This window comes from Cydia fagiglandana, chromosome 2 (genome assembly GCF_963556715.1).
Source record: "Cydia fagiglandana chromosome 2, ilCydFagi1.1, whole genome shotgun sequence".
Lineage (NCBI taxonomy): Eukaryota > Metazoa > Arthropoda > Insecta > Lepidoptera > Tortricidae > Cydia > Cydia fagiglandana.
The window spans coordinates 15,780,346-15,804,640 of record NC_085933.1 but is presented as its reverse complement, the minus strand read 5'-3'; the positions used below and the strand labels follow the sequence as shown (position 1 = coordinate 15,804,640).

The 24,295-nt window shown below is 35.3% G+C and overlaps 2 protein-coding genes across 2 annotated transcripts in view; one reads left to right on the top strand and one right to left on the bottom strand.

The window, feature by feature from the left end:
- LOC134677056 (insulin gene enhancer protein ISL-1) overlaps positions 1-23,729 on the bottom strand; it is a 51,850-nt gene extending 28,121 nt beyond the window's left edge. Inside the window, exon 1 of the mRNA XM_063535495.1 lies at positions 22,994-23,729. Coding sequence (XP_063391565.1) covers positions 22,994-23,096 — 103 coding nt within the window. The 5' untranslated portion in view covers positions 23,097-23,729. The remainder of the gene's footprint in view (positions 1-22,993) is intronic.
- LOC134676874 (uncharacterized) lies at positions 7,738-12,081 on the top strand. The gene is made up of 2 exons (XM_063535260.1): positions 7,738-7,937; positions 8,944-12,081. Exon 2 carries the CDS (start codon positions 8,944-8,946, stop codon positions 11,773-11,775), a length of 2,832 nt encoding a protein of 943 aa, XP_063391330.1. The 5' UTR covers positions 7,738-7,937; the 3' UTR covers positions 11,776-12,081.
- Positions 23,730-24,295: the final 566 nt, after the last annotated feature.

The window sequence follows — 24,295 nt, the reverse complement described above, 5'->3', positions numbered from 1 at the left end:
TCTAATAGATGTCTATTTCAAAATCCGAATCGGGCCCAGGATCCTACATCCGCGTAGACAAGCCGCGGGGGCGCGCATGGACGCCGTGATATTAGCGGTCCACGCACACTACAACAACCATTATGCCTATACATACGCACACAAACAAATATTATCGGTCCGATAGCTGACGGAGGGCTCCGACATAGCTGAAAAGGCGCTTCCGATATCGGATATCGGAAGGCGTCTAGTCTGCAAAACAGCTGCAGAGAGTGCCATTGGCATAAAGTCCGCCTTTTTTGCGCTGTTTATCGTTTTTTAGTGATAAATAATGATTTATTAAATGCATAAATAAATACAGAGAAACACATATATGAAGTAAAAATTAAGATAAATTTTACTTCTTTCCGACTTCCGATATCGGATCGGACAATGTGAAAACGCTCTTAGTTGTAAGTACATACCTATACGATCGTTTTGCACGCATTCACCAACACGTAACAAAAATGTTACAGTGCAAGAGTGCAACGTACTGATAATATACGTTTAATGAATGCGTTTATTACAAACTTATTCCTACCTACCAATAAGTTTACAACATACAATGTTAAAAATCGAACTGTCCCCGAACGAACAGATTTAGAAATCGAAAGGGAACCAAACGGGTTATTCTTAACAATATAAACCGTCTTATCTCGCACGTAAATTCTGTCAATTACGAAGGCAAGAGACGAGATTTTTGCCTCGAAAAAAGGTTTTAAAAAAACGCCGCCTCGCTGCCACTGGCGCCGGCCACAGATAACGCTTTTTCAAACATTTCTTTTGTTTTTTTTTAAGAGACATTATAGGTCTTTTATGGGGGACAGAAGATAACGTATGTCCGAGTTTGAGACTGTTTTGTTGAATAATCGGCTTTGATATGTGGAGATAGGGCACATTGTATAAATAGTGTAACTAGGTATTCAACGGTATATGTGTGTAAAGTAAAGTAAACCCGTTCGGCAACATTTTCGCAACAACTTTTAATAATGTATAGATAATATATATACATATATATATAACGTTATAATAATTGATACTGCAATATTATCGATGTTTAGATATAACTGTTAAAATTGTTATTGGGAGTTAGCATTCGTTGGTTGGCGTGGCACACTATTAGGGCCAATTTTTTTCCGTTAAATAATATTTCTATAATAGTTAACGTTTATTAGTTATATGGTTTGTAAATTATACCTAGACCTAAGATTCAGGGTGGGTACGAATTAACACAATTTTTCCAAAGTTAACTAGTCACAAAATCTTTACGCCAACTCATACTAAATCGATAAAATGTATTTTTAACCGACTTCCAAATCCCAAAGGAGGAGGTTATCAATTCGGTTGTATGTTTTGGGATCACTTCGGTCTTGCAAATCAGTTAAATACGTTTTTTTTTATTTTTTTTAGTTTTTTTTTTATTTTTTTTATTTTTTATGTTTGTTACTCCATATCTCCGTCATTACTGGACCGATTTTAAAAATTCTTTTTTTAATTGCATGTATGTGCATACAGATTGGTCCCGTTTTTGTCAAAATCCAGTTCTGATGATGGGATCCATGAGGAATCGACGGAACTCCTCAAATCTTAAAGGCATAGGTACATATAGTGATTTTTGTGTTTTTATCAACAAATCAAGCATATACATTCAAAAATGTGACATTTGATGAAGTGGAACTGCTGATGATGATCAGAACGGAACTCTTCAACGACGCATAGTTCACCTTTGGCGATTTGTCCTCTTCCTTATGTTTGTTAAGCAAGTTAAGTTTTTAAGCAACATTTTTGTCAAGCTTGAGTTCTATGATGGGATCCATGAGAAATCGAGGGAACTCCTCAAATTTTAAAGGCATGCGTATAGAGGTTTTTGTATTTTCACCAGAAAATCAAGCATTTTCATTCAAAACTGTCGCATTTGATGGAGTGGAACTGCTGATGATTATCAGAACGGAACTCTTCAACGACTTCAACGACGCATAGTTCACGTTTGGCGATTTGTCCTCTTCGTTATGTTTGCTAAGCAAGTTTAGTTTTTAAGCCACATTTCTGTCAAGCTCGAGTTCTGATGATGGGATCCATAAGGAATCGAGGGAACTCCTCAAATCTTAAAGGCATACGTATAGAATTTTCTGTATTTTCATCATAAAATCAAGCATTTACATTAAAAACTGTCGCATTTGATGAAGTGGAACTGCTGATGATGATCAGAACAGAACTCTTCAACGACGCATAGTACACGTTTGGTAATTTCGAATTTCGATTTTGACTTGGACTGGGACCCGGACTCGTACCCGGATCGGAACCGGACCTGGACTCGGACTCGGACTTGGATCCGGACTCGGACCCGGACTCTGACCCGGACTCGGACCCGGACTTGGACCCGGACTCGGACCCAGACTCAGACCCGGACTCGGACTCAGAGACCTGCATGGACCTTGACCCGGAAAATCACTATGATACCTAAACTAAATAAACCGCTATGATTACCTACCATAAAATGTAGGTATATAGTATGATGATGCCAAACCCCTCCCGCTCATACCCCCGTACACCGCACGGCATGCGCCGTTAAGTAGGTTAGGTTAGGTTTGAACTGCGATCCTCACAGACCAAACAAAAGTGGGTTAGGTTTGGTTAGCACTGCGGGCTTTACAGAAACGAAATGCTACTAGAAAAGTGGGTTTGATTAGGTTCGAACTACGATCCTCACAGAACCGAACTGCAATCAGAGAAGTGGGCTAGGTTAGGCTAGAACTACGACCCTTACGGAAACGAAATGCTACTAGAAAGTACTGGTTTTACCTCCTTTTCTACATAGTGCACCATCTACCATAATTTTTCACCGGGCCCCATACAAGTCGGTTGTTTTTCTTAAAAATTATGTCAGTCATTTTTCAAAATAAAAATAATTTGTTTACAAACAAGATATATACAGTGGTATTACTAAAAGAAATTAATAACTGGCTTAAATTAAAATAGGCCCTTTTCAAAATTGCTTAAGATGTCATTACCATAGGATGCCTAAAAGAAATTGTTTCAATAATGTCATTAAATTACTAGATTTATAACATAGCGATTAATATTGCTAAAATTTACTTGTGTTACTGATATAAATATAGATACGTGTCTAAATAAGGTTATTCAGGACATGTATGTATAAAATAAGCTGTACTTATCTGTCATCTACTCGTACCTGAACCTTTATTATTAGTATAGGTACCTATACTACCTATATGTCAGGTTTAAGAATAATTATTTCTCAAGAAGATATAACAAAATTTCATGAGAAAACTTAAATGAAAAAACTTCCCTTAATGTCGTGGCACAGAATAAATAATAGTACTAGGTGTCGTGGCCAGTTCATTGGTATTTGATCATTTCAGTTTATGATAAATGGTTAAGTTATATCGAACATTACATGAAATGATCAATTTTATGATCTGGCCACGACATTATGTATATAAGTAAATATTATTTAAATACGATAAAATATGAAAAGTTAGAGACTTTTCATACTGTGTAATTAAAAGAAATGTACTGACCAATGAAACGCACGAAAAAATAAACTAATAGAGCAAAACCAAGCCGATACGAACGCCCAACAAACCAAAACTATTAGGAGGAAAATATTTTACAACTTGCCGCCCATTTTGACAGCTGCCAAATTATACTGACAGCTTCATAACTTTTTCTAAGGCATACGATGACAATGTGCCCTTTTTTGTCATTTGCAAAATATTTTGAGTGACATGGTGTATTTCTTTTAGGAACTTTGCTTACTGTTAGAGGCTGATAAAGGTGGCGCCTTGGCCTTTGCACGTGCCAAAGAAATGCGTCATTAGGTGAGCCTACCTGCTAATTTGTCTTTGTTCCCGAGGAATTTATTAAGATTTAACTGTTTAGTTTTTACAAACTTTTTTTTGGGTTATTATAGCCGTTATAGGTATCTTCTATGTTAGAACTTTTTCATCAGTGATCTGATGTTATTGGAATTTCGTATTAGATAAGACTTGTGACCCGCCCCGACTTCGCACTGGTTACAAAAAACTCAACAAATGATTACCTACTACTAACCTAAACCTTCTCAAGAATCACTCTATTGATAGGTGAAAACGAATGATATGACACGAAGACTAGTGAATGATGAGATGACGGGCGACAGAGAAGTAGAAAAGAAAAAGACATGCTGCGCCGCTCCATGTGAATGGGACAAGGGCAAGCGAATGATGATGATGATAGGTGAAAACCGCATAAAAATCCGTTCCGGAGTTTTCGAGTTTATCGCGATCATACATACACACAAACAGACATACGCGGCGGGGGACTTTGTTATATAAGGTGTAGTGATGAGTCATTTCAACTTTCAAAATTATTTGTTTGTGAAATTAAATTTTATTCTTAAAAAATATACAATAGAATATGTCACATTAATGAATTTAATATTTATAAAACATGTTGTTTACATACGCGGATATCACACTAATGCAAATTCGCACGTCGCTTCTGTGTATGAGCGTGACAGAGCTATACAATACACGTAGGTATAAAGAGATGTCCCACTCTCACGCGATGTGCGAAATCGCATCCGATGTGCATACCGCCTTAGTAATAAATAGTGACGCAATCGAATTGGCGAAATATGTATAATATTAATAAGTGGTAGAGTTGGTAGAGCTTTTACTCATTTTGGTTGTTCCCGGACCCGAGTGTATGTCTGTTTGATCTGTTTGTTTGACGTGTATCTGTATGATCTATACTATCTATAGGAAATATGAACTCATATTTAATAATTAATATTGATATAATTCACAGTTAGGTACTTCATTGTCAATGTTAATATAATGGCACTGGTTTGATTTTTTGTCTATCGATTTGGACTGGTAATTGTAAACTAGGCAAATAAATCTGCAGAATATGCTAATCTAATATTTACGAAGTCATTCAAAAACCGTCATCGCCAGATGAAATTTTACTTAGGTAGAGTCAGACCGATAAAAGTCTGCAGCGATTCTATAGCCCTCGCAGTGCAAGTGTCATTTTAAACGACAAACTTTTATGAAATTATGACGTATGATAACGCACTGCGTGGGCTATCAAAATCGCTGCAGACTTTTCTTGGTACAACTCTAGTTAATTTTAATATTGGCTTGAACTTCAGTTGATGGGGTCACTAGCTTAGAATAATAAAGCCTAAATACTTAGGTTGTTTTAAATAATACTTAGACAAAAGTAATGTCGTATTCAATTGAAATTTGATTCTTTTTGGTAAGAAGAAGGGTTTGCCACTCGAATGTGAATCCTATTTTAAATCTTTGAGGGTGTGAATTTGTTTAATTGTGATAAGAAAAAAAATAGAGGCGCCATCATTTTTGTCGCCAACACCGGCGCGTCGAACATCCGGAGTTTTTGTTTTTTTTTTATAATCTTGGGTCGGTGACCATGGCGTTAAAATATTGTCCGTGTGTAGTTGCCCTAATGATTTATTGTGTACTTGTTGTGGCTGACGTTTAGGTTTTTTTTAGGTAGCGGTCGGGATAGGATAATTTCCTACCTAAGAGAAAGTTTAGTGTGAGTAATAACGTCGGAAATCGAAACAAGTAGGAACAGAATCTGTGCCTGTCTGAACTACAGATAATTTTCTTGCTAACTTATAGCCGGTCAAATAACTGTTGTCAGTAGAAAAAGGGTTTCTATGGGACGAAAACCCTTCGCGCCTACATTTTTTAAATATGCCGCTTTTTTCTACTCACGATAATGGCTTGACACTCTATATAAACGAATTGTTAAGTACATAAATAATAAAGGATAATAATAATTAATAAAGTATTCTTTTTTCTACGCCATGATGCCCATGATAAACACGCGTTAATAAGTTAAGTAAATCGTTTTTCAAGGTGAACAATTGTAGAGACCATTTAATACCTACTTATACATTTTAATCCCCTTTTCGTCGCCGCTAAAAGTTCTAAATTGCGTGAACTTTTAAAAGTACCGAAAACTAAGTAGGTATAGATGGTCAAGCAAATCTTGTCAGTAGAAAAAGGCGCGAAATTCAAATTTTCTATGAAACGATATCCCTTCGCGCCTACATTTTTCAAATTTGCCGCCTTTTTCTACTGACAAGATCTGCTTGACCAACTATATGTATGTAATTTCGTTGTTTCCAGCCAGTTCGAAATGGCATTTTTTGCTCATGAAGTCCATATGGCCAGTAAGTTGTCCACTCAGGTCTGACACCTCGTGTTTATTAACGACCTCCCTTTCAAATTTGTAACTTTAAAATGTTGTTCTCTGAACTTGGAAAAAAATAGAGAGAATGAAGTCAAATCAATTCAGGATTGATGCGGTTCGTGTGGTAGGTACCTAAATAAAAGTTGTAAATGTTTACCGCTTCCAGATCTTTAATGAGGTCAATAATTGTATGCATGATGACGTAAATTAGTCATGTAAAAACAATACACACCTTTTTTTGGACAGTCGTGTAAAAAATGAATATACAAGTATTACGGAGTCAATAAAATAACAACTTTCACATTGAGAACACTTGGGTCTCGTTTATGAAGTTACCTCACTTTGAATTAAATTATATCTCTAATTATCAATAAGGCTTCGAAAATTAACAAAATTAAAGCAAACGTAATCAAAGATCGGAGATCCTATCGGTGACAATTTGACTCCATAAAAGACCTTAATTTTCCGCTCCAAACTTGACAATGTTTAAAATGTCGTATCCTCGTGTAATATTTATTGTAAATGTTAACTTATTTTGATTGCAATAGAATTGATTTTGAAAATTTTCGTTTAAGTTACTTACGAGTTTGTAAAATGAAGAACCCGAAAATGTCCCGAACGTGGTCTCATTAAAAAAATACTTGGCGCCTTAGCTGACCGAAAAGAAAAAAAAAGTAAATTTGAAGGCATTATGGTTACAATGTTTTGGGTTCCGTATTTTTATTGGTTGTCACACGTGGGTACTTTGAACTACGTACGTCGTATATTATAAAATTCTTTGGTCATCATAAAACTAGGTACTAAGAAAAGTGATCCATTTATAGACGGTCAAGCAAATCTTGTCAGTAGAAAAAGGCGCGAAATTCAAATTTTCTATGAGATGATATCCCTTCGCGCCTACAATTTTCAAATTTGCCGCCTTTTTCTACTGACAAGATCTGCTTGACCAAGTATAGTTTTTTGGCAATGATTACCACAGCGTCTTCGCCCTTAAAAAAATAAACTGGGCGCCCATAATCCCCTAACTAAACCCCACATAAAATAACAAATGCTTATATTTATTTATTGAATAATTTTTTTTTTTATGTAGGTATTTGTGGCAACAGGGTTAAAAATATAATAAAGCACGTACGAAAAAATCCTCTATACAAATAATTAACAACAATTAGTAGGAATGAACGCATTGGCAAAGGTTTTTGATTTGTGGCTTTTGTGGTAGGTACCTACCTATCCTAATCTTGATGGGTCAAGGTTTTTAAAAAAAAGTTTTGAGCAATGTTCATGTCTACACAGAACCCTTTCGCAGCATCCCTAAGTCTTACGGAAGTCCGATGTTAAGATAAATCTGATTGGAATCAAAGGGCCCGCCGTACTTAAGGTACGCCCGAAGTACATTTGAATACGATGCCGAACTAGGCAATAACTCAGTAAGTTTTATTTACCAATAGATTTTTTTCAGTCAGATGTTTGGTGCTCGATACTTAAAGTAGGTAATAGGGTAGACCGGGGACAATTGAAACACGTTATGATTGAAACAAGTCAAATTTCTCGATAACTATAATACCTACGCGTCTGACGCAATACTCGGAACACGCGGTCGGCCATGTTTGAATCCTCGGCCAGTAGCGCTCAAGCGCCGGTGCGAGACGGGAGTGTCCACGAGCCAAGCCAGTTTTTCGCGGTAAAAAGTAAGTATTTGTGGTCTCGTATATTTTCTTATATCTTCGTTTACTCTTGTGTTTTGACTAATCAAATTACTTTGGTGTTATAGTTAGGAACAAACGAATGTTTTCAATGGCCGTTGATCAGCGTTAGAGTCTTTTTTACATATTATATTTGACCTTGAAGTGAAAAACTTGGTGTGGGGACGATAGAAACAACTTGTTTGTGGACGATTGAAACGTTTCAATCGTCCTCACGTTTTAATCGTCCCTGAAAGTAACCGACTTCAAAAGCACATGTTTGTTCTATTGTTTTTCGTGTAGTTTTTGCCCTAGTTGATATATTATGGATATACAATCTACAGTTTTATTATTCGAGGCTATGTGAACATTTGTTTCTCAGTTTGACCCGTACGTTTGTTTGTATGTATGTTTGTTTGTCCACGATTATCTCACGTTCGGTTAAACCGATTTTGATGCGGATTTCAGAAAAGTATTTGTGACAATCTGGAAAAAGTTTTTGTGTATATAATAAATGGTTATTAACAGATTTCAGAAAAAAAAGGATCTCTGTTTGACCCGTATGTTTGTAGATACACAATACAACAGATGGTTAGTAAATAGTAACTCACGCAGCTGATCTTGAAAAAATAATTTTTGATTGTTATGATAAGCTTATGATGAAGGCAAGAAAAAAAACTTAGATAAAGTCCTATAAAAAATGACCCCCTTCAATAAAAACTGAAAAACCAAAAATAAACCGTTCATGTAGGTACATACTACATTTGAATCACTTTTTAAAATCGAATAAACCATAGGTACGTAAACTTTTTTATCCAATAGGCAGCGCGATCTAAATAAAACTAAATTATTGCAAATAAGCTGCTCTATACGTTCCTTAAAATAATGCGTCTCATTACTATTCACCCTATATACCTACCTAGGTTTATTAGTTACCTACTTATTAAAAATATAATACTACACTACTACATCCCATTTCTGTAAAATACATTTATTTAATTGTTTTTTTTAGATGCCCCGAAAACGGAAACATCTCACGGAGCGAACCTCAAAAAGCCTGTTTGCCTATCAACAGGCTTATGAGGAAGTAATCTCGGGGAAGTCCTTAAGAAAAGCGGCCCAAATGTTTGATTTAGATCATGTCTCGCTGGCAAGATACAAAAAAAAAAGAGAAGCAGCATCAGATATACCTATAGAAGATATAAAAATGGGTTATAATTCTGCAAAAAAAGTGTTTTCTACTGCTCAAGAAGAGGAGATTGCAGGGTATGCAATAAAATCAGCCGATATTTACTTCGGACTGTCTACCAAAGATTTGAGGAAACTGGCATATGACCTAACAATAAAGTACAACCTGGCAAGACCAGCTTCTTGGGATACAAATGAGACTGCTGGAGTAGAGTGGCTCAGGGGCTTCTTAGACCGCCACCCACAATTATCTGTTAGGTGTGCTCAAGCCACGAGCTTGGCTCGAGCCACAAATTTTAATAAGCACAATGTCAATGAATTTTTTAATAATTTGGAGAATGTTCTTGACCGTGATAAATTTGAAGCCAAAGACATTTACAATGTAGACGAAACCGGAGTAACGACAGTTCAGAAACCCAATCGGATTATTGCCAAGAGAGGCATGCGACAAGTCGGTGCATTAACGTCAGCTGAACGTGGTTGTTTGGTTACAGTGACTGTAGTGGTTAATGCAATTGGTAATGTACTACCGCCAATGTTTACGTTTCCACGAGTCAATTACCAAGATCATTTTATCAGTGGTGCGCCAATTGGTAGTATCGGAACTGCAAACAAATCTGGATGGATGCAGGAAGACGATTTTTTCGTATTCCTACAACACTTTCAACGGCATACAAATAGCTCATTGCAGCACAAAGTGCTATTGCTTCTCGACAATCATTCATCACATGTGTCGATCAAGTGTATTGACTATTGTCGGGAAAACGGCATCGTGATGTTATCATACCCACCGCACTGTAGCCATAAACTGCAGCCATTAGACCGCTCCGTATTCGGTCCTTTCAAAAAAGCAGTCAATACAGCGTGTGATGCTTGGATACGAAACAACCCTGGAAGGGTCATGACCATCTATAATATCCCAAGTATAGTCGCTACTGCTTTACCTCAGGCTGCAACTCTATCTAATGTTCAAGCCGGGTTTAGAAACTCGGGCATTTGTCCCTTTAATAGAGAAATATTTGGTGAATTGGATTTTGCACCCTCGTACGTCACAGACAGGCCTGATCCGAACGATTTGCGCGTAACAAATAACAGTTATCAAACCGTACCTCACGATTCAGGCACTCCACAGGCAAGTACTTCTGCCATGCTGAACTCAAGGTTGCAAACTACTCCTTTAATTCCAGAACCACAATCTGCTGCAGAACTGGATGCCACCGCTGATACCGCTTATCTGAGAATTTCAATACCTTCTCCGCTAAGTGAGGAACTTGCTGTACCTACATCGGATATTGAGAATAACTTGCTAGCTCTGCCTCTGTCTCCAGCAACACCAAAACCTCACGATTCAGGCACTCCACAGGCAAGTACTTCTGCCATGCTGAACTCAAGGTTGCAAACTACTCCTTTAATTCCAGAACCACAATCTGCTGCAGAACTGGATGCCACCGCTGATACCGCTTATCTGAGAATTTCAATACCTTCTCCGCTAAGTGAGGAACTTGCTGTACCTACATCGGATATTGAGAATAACTTGCTAGCTCTGCCTCTGTCTCCAGCAACACCAAAACCTCTGATTTCTCCAGAACGCCTTTCAATTCTTTCCCTTATAACTCTGAACTCATATTTCGCTGCAGACCATGAAACCGATGCTTCACAAGATTTAGTCACCTCGCCGTCACGGCCAAATCATACTACAAGTCTTGAACCTGTACCTGTACTTGTACCAGTAACTGACCTTCAACCTGCTTTAAGAAAATCATTGACCTCGAAAAACATTTCTGTTGCGTTTAAAGAGGTTGTTTCCTTACCTCTTTCAAATAACTCGGTGAGCCAACAGCCAAGTTTTACAACAGAACCTGACCCTCTGGCGATTCCTGGACCTTCGACAAATACATTTTTGCCGGAGTCCGTAAGGCCATTCCCTAAAGCACCACCTAGAATAACAACAAGGAATATAATGAAGAGAAAATCTACTGTATATACAGATACTCCGGAAAAGGAGAATATAAGAATTAGAACAGAAGAAAGCGAAAGAAAGAAAAATGCTGCCAAAGTAAAAGTGAACAAGAATATGGAAAATAAAAATAAAACTACTACCAAAAAAAACACAAAGGAAAAGACTAAAACCAAAAGAAACACAAAGGAAAAAACTACAACCAAAAGAAACACAAAGGAAAAAACTACAACCAAAAGAAACACAAAAGCTAAAAAGAAACCACTTAAAAATAAAAATAGGACATATTCAAGTTCGGAAGATGAAGAGGAAGTAATTTTTGATAAAAACGACGACGAGTCGGTATCAGATGTGTCGGACGATATACAGCTTGATTCATCTAGTTGCGAGTCTGAAAATGAGACTGGACAATCATCGCTTCAAAAAGAAGACTGGGCAATTATTAATTTAACATCCATGAAAAATCTTGTGCATCGTTATGTCGGGCAAATACAAACTATTACCAAACATGGCTACGTAGTAAAATTTTGCAAAAAAATTGATGACCACCATTTTAAATGGCCAGTGAAGGAAGATATAGCTGAAATTAATAACTATCAAGTGGTTAAAAAAATTAATCCACCCGAAGTTAAATCTAAAAGCCGACGTGCTATCGTTTTTGCATTTAAGAAGTCATTGCGAAAGTTTAAAATTGAATAAAATAATATTGCACTGACAAAGCTGATTTAGTGATTATTGTAAATCACTATCTCAAGACTGATTAGTAATTGTTAATGCTATGCAAGACTGATATTTTTTCATTAAGTTTATGAATAACAAATACATAATAATAATTATAAGTATACGAGTACATAAGCTTCGTACATAAAACTTAAAGTAAATAAAATTTAAAAACGTTGATATTAAACGTTGTAAATCACTATCTCAAGACTGATTAGTAATTGTTAATGCTATGCAAGACTGATATTTTTTCATTAAGTTTATGAATAACAAATACATAATAATAATTATTCTACATGACATTAAAGCTCTCCAAGGGGCCTCTACGTGTTGGATCTGTGTCCCCACGCAAGCCTATCAAAAAACCGGGATTATAGGCCCGTGATATCGAAGGATTATAAGTATACGAGTACATAAGCTTCGTACATAAAACTTAAAGTAAATAAAATTTAAAAACGTTGATATTGTATATCAACATATCAGTATATGTATGTAACTTATGTATGTAATAATTGTTTTATAAGCTAGTCTCTAATCAGATTTGCTTAGTTTTTATTTAGGATCTCATTATGATAGGTCAGATTCATAGTAATAGTGAATAAGATTCGACCATGTCCTACCTAAAAGTCGTTAGATTCAGGTTTATGTACTTGCTATGAATCTGACCTCAGTTCATTTCATTTCAGAAGTTAATAGTTTATGTTTATGTTGATTTGATGTTTGATATATAATAAATTAATAATAATACATTTTAGCAACAAAAGAGGTCGGTCAGTGCTAAAATGTATGTCAGAGAAAGTTTAACATTTTTTTATTGGCATTTCGCTATATTTTTGTTTTCTAATAATAATAAAACAATTTAAACTGATATTTTATTGCGCCTATTATTTCATTTTACATTCCGACGTCTGCACACTCATCACAGGGTGTGTGGGAAAGGTTATGATTGAAACATTGTTATAGTTGAAACAAGCATTTTTGTATGGAACATAATTGTGCTTGTTTTTTGCGATTCCTTATCGTTATATCTTAGAATTTCATTAAAATTACTTTGGTTAAGGTAAACGCATAAGGTGGCAGCGAAAAAGAAAATTAAAAGTCGTATAAGTACTATTTTTTCCCCAAGTTTTATTATAGAGATGTTCAGATGCTCATAAATTGAAATATGTTTATGTTATGCTTGCAAACTTTTAATGAGCTCATTGTATGCTGAGGTAGTGATGAAAAAGATTGAAAGGGATATAAGTACTTTAATTGTGCCGAAGATATTTGAGTGTTTCAATTAACCTCACGTAGTGTTTCAATTGACAGTCATGTGAGGTCAATTGAACCATACTGCCCCATTATCTTTATTACATTATTTAAAAAAAACTATGGACTATAGACCGTTCAAATACATTTTATTTAGGAACCAGATAACTAACCTTGAAATATTTCGAGCGTACATCTTTCTACTCATAAAAATATAACGATCACAGGCGGTTAAAGGCAAATTGTTTCAATTGTCCCCGGTCTACCCTACATTGTTGTCTAATGCCTATTTAGTTAAGTCAAAATGGGTAGTCCTACATTTTCCTTCCTTGAAGTTCAAGGGTTTGCCATTTAATATTAATATTAGGTAAGCGTGAACAAAAATAATGCTGTGTGCACAAATTTTTTTTTTTATCAACCTGATTAAAGCTAAACATGGTTAATTTAAAGTTGCAACTTTCAACATGTTTGTAACTTTTTTAATTTAATCAACCAATAGAATATATCATTGCTCATAAAATACCTTACAAAGGTAGGTAAATATATACAGCGTATTTATAATGCAGTATTCTGACTTTTATTGAATATTTATACCACATCGTTGGACCTTTTTACTGTTAAATTAGCTGTTTATGCATTTTACATATACATTGTGTTATTACTATAGTTAATATTAAAATAATAATTATGTGAATAACTAATATTACCTATGTAAAACTTAGCTTTCGCAGGTAAAACTGATGTTTCCTTACCATAGTGTACATTCGAAACTTATTTATTTATGTACATTAAAATTCAACAAAAAACATAATTATGCATTTGATGTCAACATTAATTACCGCATCCATAAATATAAACCATGTATGTACAGCTTCTGACTGATCTGAAATGTAAAGACAGCTCAGTCATTAAAATTCATCCTACTGTTTTGAAGATTCGAAGAAACGAACAATAGATTTATTTCATACATTTATATTTGATTAGATTACGAGTAGATCTAGGTGTCCCTAAGAATGAAGCTTTTACTCAGTAGTTTGCTAGAGCTAGAGCTAGAGCTAGCATACATAGATACGCTTTAGCAAAGCTCTAGCAAACTACTGAGTAAAAGCTTCATTCTTAGGGACACCTAGATCTACTCGTAATCTAATCAAATATAAGGGTATAGGGGTTTGCTAGAGCTTTGCTAAAGCGTATCTATGTATGAAATAAATCTATTGTTAGATTAGATACCTACCCTACTACCCTACCTTACCCTACTTTAGATTTAAGCTAGTTATTAATTTATTTTAGTAATAGGTACCACTGTATATATCTTGTTTGTAAATAAATGATTTCCATTAATATAGGTAGTCATTCATAACATCAGGTCACTAACTAAATATGTTGTCCCTAGAAGGCCTAGAATGTATAATTAGTATAATTACTACGGAGATTTACTGAACATTTGCTAGGGGACATACTTAGTACTGGAGCCCAAAAATACTGGATATAAAAACCATTTATTTATACCTTAGGTATCTGAGATTCTGATTAGTAAGTGGAATACTTCTTTAAGTAAGAAAAAAATTCAGGTCCCTCTAAATACCAGTTATCTAGGTTTCACTGTATATATAGGTATATGATATGTACAAGTTATACAACACCTTGGCTACACAGCCGTGTTTAGATATTTGTGCGCATCGCTTTGGCTGACATATTGTAGGCCAGATGATATATCTGATGATGATTATTATGTAGGCCGGCTACTAAATGCCGATGCAAATGACGTCAAAAGTTCATTATCTTCAATTATTAATAGCAGTGTTCAAAATTCAGAATAAATATCTAAAGGGCAACGGGTAACAATATCGCATGAACATTTTGTAGCATATTGTGGAGTGATAACGCTATCAAAGTTTACTACCGTCGCTTTGTACTAGCAGATACCGGTAATTCCAAAACATATGTTATTCTACTACCCCTATATAATACCGTGTTTATAGTCCGACCGAACACAGTTCAAATGATAAAAACAGTAGATTGACTTAACCATACCAACAAAATAAATAATAAGACAGAAAAAAGTGATGTAGTACGGGGAAGATGTAAAAATCGAACCCTCAATTTAACCCTATTTCCACATGAAGATACAATACAATACTCTTTATTGCACACCTCGCATACACCATACACGTAGTTTACAATAAATGAACAATAACATGAAAAAAAGACAATAAAGGTAACAACAAAATAATTATTTTTAGAAGATTTTGAGTAGAGGTACTCCTATGGCGTTCAACAGTCTTAATGATCCTGATTAGTGACTAGAAAAAATACAAAAAAATGTGTTTTAGGTACAGTACCTATACATAACTATTTGGTACATTGTGGAATAAGTAGCATTTACTTATAATATGTCCGATTTTTATAAAGTCTGAATACTGGAAAACATTGCATAGGTATTGAAATGTTACTAGAAAGTCATTGGTTTCACGGTTTGTTAGTAGGGTTGCCAGATCGAAAGGCGCTAATATCGGGAAACAATATCTATTTTTCGGGATTTTGGGACTTGATTCGGGAAAAAAAAATACATTCATATTAAAGTGATTATATTAAAAACAACGATATTTTACATTATTGGCACTACCAGTGTTGCCAGATGGTCACAAAAGTCACATTTTTCGTGAATTTTGGCCTTCTCGTGTGACATGTGCGTGACTTTCGATCATGAGGCAATTTTTGTGACTTTTTAAGCTAGTCGAATTTTGGACAAGTTTAATTCTGCAATTCGTATTATTTAGGAACGCAGTGAACGCACCCAAGTTGACACTTGCACTGGCACTTTGACGTTACATCCACCATCACGTTTATTATGATAGTCGTGGCAAAATGAGACTTGTTACCTTGACATGACGGTGTTATTTAGTTTGATAGTATACCTAGTAGTTATCTATACGCCTCTGGCGGCCTCTGATTCGATCGGGCAGTTTAATCAGATTGGCGAAAATTTGACTAATCTGAATACGCCTTAAATCGGAGATTGACGCCAATTTTATTTCTGATCAAATCAGTCGATTTGTTCATCCCGTCTGGATACCGCTTAAAGGCTCTCGTGATTGTTCAAAAACTGATAAGAAAGTTGCATTTTATCCACATGTGAGGCAAAGTAATCAAGTGCAAATTTTGCTGGTAGAATTGATTATTTTCAGGAACAAAAATATCAATAGATTTATGGTGATATTATATTAGTACCCCTAAATTGAAAAAATGCCCCAAAAAGAAAATACTGGCGTCACAAATCGGTATTCTTGCTCCCGTACTCCGTTTTATCGGTAATATCGGTCATAATCGGCGATTTAATTCGGCGAGCCAAATTGGCGTTTGCGTCCGCACGTCCTGATTCGATCGGGCAATTTAATCAGATAGGCGAAAAATTTACTAGTCTGGATACGCCTTAAAATTCATGAAATCGATCACAAAATTAAATAGCATTAAGTATGAAAAGTATAGTTTTAGTGATTTGTTATAAAGTTGTAAAAATGTTATTAAACTAATACGTTTAGTATGAAAATGTGTGTTTCAAAAAGAAAAATCATATAAAGTTAGTAGATTTTTTGTGAAATATGTATATTATTTTCTGAATCTGAAAATCGATTTAAAGTTGGCCAAGCAGATCTTGTCAGTAGAAAAAGGCGTCAAATTTGAAAAATGTAGGCGCAAAGGGATATCGTCTAATAGAAAATTTGAATTTCGCGGCTTTTTGTACTGACAAGATTTGCTTGACCACCTATACCTACCCATACAATACAATAATATAAAAATGTGACTTAAGCAGCAAAAACGTGACTTTTAGGGAAACGAAACGTAACTTAGGACTCCAGAGCCCTGGCAACACTGGGCACTACGTCAGTTCGCTTGCTCGGCGACAGTTCGGAACTTGAAATTGTTGTTTTATAACGTGAAGCTGTTTTTCGGGACAAGTTTCACTTTGTCGGGAATCGGGAACACATGCTAAAAATCGGGAGAATCCCGCCAAATCCCGACCATCTGGCAACCCTATTTGTTAGCCAAGTGCAAACTTACATACATATATTACGGAACCGAAAGCCGTGGGTGGTTACTGCGGCATGTACGTTTACAAACTATAACAAAAGCTCCTCAATGCCACAAATTTGCATGCTGCAAGCTAATACACACACAACCCGCAAATGTATTGTAGTTAAAAGATCACATTAGCTTTTCAAAATTGTCTTTTAACAAATTCTACGTAACTACATAAGTGTTAGGTAAGCATTTGGAAATGCTCTTACCAAATACTCAATAACCCTTTACCTATTTATAATATAGCATAGGGTCAATAGAGACACCCACATTACGAGTACAGCACAAAATAATCGATTTTCTTTACTTAGACATAAACTAAGCGAATAGAAAATCTAGCGAAACTTAACGGCTCCCAAAGTAACTGCTTACATTTATATTAGAGGCACAGCATCACTAGCATCAGAAAACAATCAATCGAGTGTCGTAGGCGATAGTTTGTGTTTTGTTTTGGGACGTTCATGAAACGTGGGCGACGGCAGCGCAGCCACTCATAAAGACATTACAGAGGTGCAACTCCAAGTTTGTGATTATGATTGAAAAGCTTGTAACACCTTCACAATTACCTATCAAGAAGGCGTGAATATTTACTAATATTTGTAACAATTTTGTATTTGGGAGGTTGTCTTGGACGGGAAAGCTCGTATACCAAAAAGCCCGTTTAATAAAGCGGAAAATCACGTTTAATACAATTTTCCGTTTCAGGTGGTGTACTTAGACAAAAAAGCAAGCAAACAGCATAAGCAACGACGGGTCGTATCAAATAAGATGTCAGAATCTCCCAATAGGCCAACCTGTTTGAAGCCCAAACTGGTGTTGGGCAACCGAGGCGCATAGTGCTAATCACAAATCAGCCCGCTTCCGGCTGTAAAAGGCCATAATGTGCCCATCATAGATGCCGACACGCGTAGGCCTGTGTCCAGGGGACGAGTAAGGGTTAATTATTCGACATGAATAGAATTTGAATGTTATAAAATTTTAAAGGATTAGGTATACAGGGTGGAAAGATAAGTCGGGCCCTGGAGGGAAACTTAAATCCTTAAGCTGGCTCATTTTACTTAAAGGAGACATTCCTTTATTTTTAAAAAGAAACAAAACTGCATTCACAGTATTTTTCTTTTTTTCTTCAATTTGGCTTGTTTAAAAAAATCGTAAGTACTAAATATTAGATTTTATGGATATTTCGTACGACAGACGAGTGTAAGACCTAATGTTTCTTGGAGAAATGTTATTATTAACATTAACTGTATCGACTAGTAGAATAAAATTGCGAGTTTTTATTTTTTGGAATTTTTAGTCGGTTCGAGTCCCGGGCGAGGCAAGCGAGTTTTAGAAAATCTTTGAATGCAGTTTTGTTTCTGTTCATAAATAAAGGAATGTCTCCCTTAAGTAAAATTAGCCAGCTTAAGGATTTAAGGTAGTTTCCCTCCAGGGCCCGACTTATCTTTCCACCCTGTATACTTGAATAAAAAGCAAATAAAAAGTATACCTATATGTTATATCTTAAGTGGCGAATATGTTACCCGGTTAACATACGAATAGTTCACTGTTATTAAATGTACCTCGAAGTGAATATAAACAGGAATTAATTAAGACAGAAAAGAAGAAGGATTGGCAACAGCTTTACCAAACCAAAACATTTTTACAAATCCTAAACGAAATCGCAGGTAGCATCGTTGTCCAAAAAGCACGCAAGTATAAATATTATACAGGCAACCAATGGCAGTGGCACTCAGACATGCTTAGTCTGAAGGTGCGAGCTACCGTTCGCACCCCTATAAACCCGAGGTGGTCCGGTTACCTGACCTGGCCCGCCGCTCACCGCTGACCAAGACACCACCGTGAACAAAAAATTTAGTCTAAATTATGTATGGAGCCTAAAGATATAAGGCAGTATACCAGCACCAGCGCCGTGGCTTGCCCATTACACTGATTTAGACAAAACGGTTAATGTTTTATGTCTATGCACGAATATGTATCCAATGTCAACGATAATTCAATGTAGAGTAACTACTTTATTTAATAATAATCGGCAACTTTGTCGCAATATTTCTATGTAGGATATAATTTCAGCAGGTATTAATTTCAAATACAGTCATACTTAATTTAATACTTAGATTTTTTTTATCACTAATAGTACCTACTTACGGTTTTATCATTAAAAAGTGAATGTACCTACCTATATATATATTATTGATTTCTTTGGCATTTTTTTTTAATCTCGTGATTTTTCTTTAACATAATTTATAGTGGTGATATTTCTGTTACCTAATGGTTTTTAAAACTATATATCGACCAAAGCATTTTTAACACTATTTTTGTATTATATCTAGTAGCCTATGAGAAAAAATAGGATTTAAGTACTGCAATTTCCTTTTTAACTAAGTGAAGAAATTCCAAGCAGTATTTGCGCAAACGTTTAGCGCAGTAATAAAGCTGCGCAGTGTGCAGGGGCAAACAAGCTGAAAGTGACCGGACCTAACCCTGGCCAGCTTAGGGTGACTAGTAGCCTTTAAGTAGTAGTAATATGGGCTAAATTAGAATGCCCCCTGTCTAAAGATTTTAAATACAGATATGGCTGGTAGGTATAGCTGGACAGACGTTTTTGTCAGACTGTGTCACGGGTGGTCAGCGTTTACGACGGTTAAGCTAGCTTTTACAGTATAACTAGGAACATTTTATTTTATTATGAGTAAAGCTAGTGAGTACCTAGTGGTGTGGCAATACTTCAGGACTTTAGTGCTAAGTTCCCCGTTTTTTACGTCGGTATCTAATATAGAGGTACCTACTCTTGAATATAATTTTTAAAAACCTATTGTTTGTTTATGATTAGTTACCTACTAACGAATGATGGTCGACCTACGAAAATTTTATTTCAGTTAAGTATTATACATGCATCTTTAAAAACAAACTATAATATTCTGCCAACCTATTTATTGATACACAAAACATTCCTACCTATACAGTAGCGTCAGCAAGTGTGTCCACCAAAGGAAAACAGTTAGGTACCTGATTAAATAAAAAAAAAAATTGCTCGCAATTCTCGTATACACCAATAAATATTACTGAATCGCGATTAGAAAGGGATTGAGATAGCTGTCAATCCATATTGATTTTGACGTAAGTGTATGGAAATCTGTTATTTCTAATCCCTTTCTGATCGCGGCATGATAATAAAAGTTACGGGAGGGCAAATCAGTCTTTCCTGATTTATAAGAGGGGTAGAATTATTTCAGCTAATGCTGACATTAGGGTTAGACGAAATTTATTGAGTAAGTTGTCGTTGGCCCTACTATTGCATTGTTAATGTGTCTATATCTTTTAATACAGTAAAATTATACATTTTGCTTTTGCGTCAAATCCGGTAGTTCTGATTTTTTGCAGGCATGTTTATGATGTTGGCCCAATGAATAATCCAAGTTTGTGACCTCGAGCGCCGAACGCAACTTTGTCAAAAATCGAATAAACCGCAATTTTTTTTAGATTTGGGCGATTATAACCCTAAAGTACTAGTTTTTGATAGTAATTTCCTAGGGCGTTTTTAAAGTAGACTAAATTTGCTACAATAAGACACTAGAATTGTCTCTGTACATCTAATATTTTCCGAGATAAAGCCTTTCAAAATTTTATATTTTTACATCAGTTCTTAGCTATAATATAAGGGTTATGTAGGTAATTTATATGGAATTCATCACCGCCACGTTCTACAAACTATTTATTTTCCATAAAAAAATGTATAAGTGCCTATTTTGCTAAAAATATTTTTTTTTAATAAATAATTTGTAGATCGTGGCGGTGACGATTTCCATATAAATTACCTACCTAACCCCTATATTATACCTAAGAACTGATGTAAAATTATAAAATTTTGAAAGGCTTTATCTCGGAAAATATTAAATGTACAGAGACAATTCTAGTGTCTTATTGTAGCAAATTTAGTCTACTTTAAAAACGCCCTAGGAAGTTACTATCAAAAACTAGTACTTTAGGGTTATAATCGCCCAAATCTAAAAAAAATGCGGTTTTATTCGATTTTTGACAAAGTTGCGTTCAGCGCTCGAGGTCACAAACTTGGATTATTCATTGGGCCAACATCATAAACATGCCTGCAAAAAATCAGAACTACCGGATTTGACGCAAAATAGCCAGGTTACAAAATTCGAAAAAGTTACTGGATTATTTTGTTTAATGTACCTAACGAGTAAGGTGGTAACATTAAAAATCATGAGACGTTAAGAGAAAATATATTTTGATATTTTCCTGATACCTGTAAAATTTCTACCGCAGCGCTTTGTGCGTTAAAAGTTGTATGTCCTATTCGTCTTTAATTTTTTCGACGTGTTTAATGAGATATCCTACACAATTGATTTCAACACAATTATTTACAAATAACAAATAATAATTTTAACAAATATTTACGTTGTATTGTAGAAAAAGTATTGTTTTACTCAGAGAAAAAGTATCGTAAACAATAGTCAATATAATCAAACTTTTCAATCTTACCTTACCTACTTAGGCCACTCAGCAAGCTTCATGGCCTAAACACAGTAGGTACACTGAAAAACTCTTTTATATCACAATTGTATAAAATACTAATTGGGGCCTATGCCATATGTGTAGGACGCAGGACGTCAGATCATTATAAATAAAAATGCAAAATAAGTAGATTGTTTAGTAGAGCACAATTTATTCTAATTCGACTGATAAGTACTTACCCAGTAGTTATATAGATTTCTATAGGATGGTGATTACAGTTGCCAGTGCTCCCAAAGAAATATCCTTGTAAGCTTAATAGTATAGGGTCAGCGTCAGCACCCTCGTCTAACTCTAGTAGAGTTGCCAGCGCCCATAGGCTGCGGTAACTGCTTAACATTAGGCGGACAGCGTGCTTGTTTGCCAACATCGTGTTAAAAATGGAACGATATTGCGAGATGGAAAGATGAAAATGTAAGTATTAAAATGTAGTGCTACTTTAACTTACATCTTGCACAGTGGTTCTCTTGAATAAAAAAATGGATTAAATTTATAATTTTTATCTAGACAAGGGTAAAAAATATATAATTTTAGAACCCAGCGAAATGGGTTTCATTTTAGATAACTTATTCATACCTACTTATAAAATGAAGGTAAGTACATATTAGACAATTTAATTGCATAAAATCATTTGTTTACCTTGTTATACCATCTATAAGTCGGCTAGTAAAACCACTTACATTCAAATTTAATGCCCAGTTGATATTATTAGGCTTATCATTGACGTAGGTAGTCAACTTAACCCTCTTAGCATACGCAGCTATATATGGCAGTTATACTATTCAACTCTATTGACATCTAATAAAGTTTAAATTTAAATAAACATTTTTATGACGTGCTTTAAGGGGTTAATTCAAATAAGAAACAATAGAATTGAATATAAACAAATTGCTTGTATCAGTTCGACTACATTATTTCATATTTTTTGCCTTCTTTTCTTCAATTACAGAAAGATATTGCATTTTGCAAAATTTTACTTGTCAAATATTGTAAAATAAACATGGAATAAAGGGCGAACCCCTTTATTGAAATAAAATCTTAATTGGTATAGCACCAGCTGTCTAAAACCTTCTTCAACAAAAACAGCTAAAGCTGAATCAATGAAACTGTAAATATCTTGATTACATTGTATTACTTGATGAAAAATCGAATAAGAATTTAACCATTGGGGGTCTTACAGCCTGAAGACATTTTCTTACAGTACTGGCACTATACAGCTTACAGTGTCCAACTATATCAATTTACGTAAAACCAGTTATGTAGTAAAAGGATAAATATTTAACTTCTGGCAGGCTTTTAAAGTGTTTGGGCAGGGGATCTTGGACATACTCACTCGGCATCATCTCGACGTGGCTTGAGGTATCCATGAGGTTGTGGTGATGCAGCATGTCGGGCGGGGACTGCACCAGCCCGCCGCCGCCGCTTGCCATCACCATCACGCCCTCGCTCACCGCCAACTCCGTGCGACAACGTTTTACCTTCTTCTTAGCAATCTTGACGCCTTATAAGACTATAATTAAGCTCTATTATTGTCTGATAGACACTTAAAAAGACCAAACACTAAGGTTGAAATAACTTAATACACCAAAATAGTATTCACTAGTTTAAATTTTTGAGGCACTTCGACATATTTTTTTTTACAAAAATTGTTTTGTACAGACATGCGCGTCCTGTCGCGGCAGCGGCCAAGCCCACACTGCCGTGCTATATCTATAATTCTATGGATCGACGCCAGAGCGCATGAGTGGATCGACCTTTTCGCTTATTGGCTGGATTTTAGAACGCCTTTTGAAAGCGAGTGATTCTATTGGTCACCACCTTACTGTTTTCCCGCCCTGATCGAAGGTACCCTCACAAAATGGCGCTTCCCTATAGCCTTTTGATGCTTTTTTGAACATTTCCTTCGGTAAAAAATAATCCGGTTCGGATATAATGAGCATGATTTATGGTTTTGATCCGTGAGCTCCTTTTTCTGACTTTATTTTTTAATCTGACCATGTTAATCTCTCGTGTTTTAGCTGGTTTGTTTTTGTTAATCGTGACTTGATTTTTGCTTGTTCCATCTCCAGTGTTTTTTTATTTACATAAGTATATATTATTTTGCGTATATGTATTTCGTTATGTTCAGTGTTGAGTTCAGATGTGAAATAAATTATAAAAGTGATACAAATCAGTGTTTAGGACAAAAAAAAATCTTGTTTGTGTGCAATATTTAGGTAACACATTTTTATTCTTCAATTATTTTCAGTGAAAATCTGCAAAGTTGTAAACACAGGAGCATAAAACTAAAATTACTTATCTCCCTTGAATTTTGTCAATAGATATTATTGTAGCTACTTGCATTATACCTACATATCATCTACCTGCTGTCATAGAATCAATTATTTTCACAAATCAATACTTACTTTGCTTAATTAAATTGACATATTTTTATTTTAATATTGAAATATCATTTCACACATGAATATTATATTTTATTATTTTGTGACTCTGCAGGTTAGTAACATCATTAGCAAGATAATTGTTAGTTAAATGTGCAATTTTTTTCGACCAAAAAGACTAAAAAAGAAAGGTGATCATTAATTCCCGTCTAATTACTTTGTCAACGTGTGAGGGCAAAAACTTTCGGCGCCAA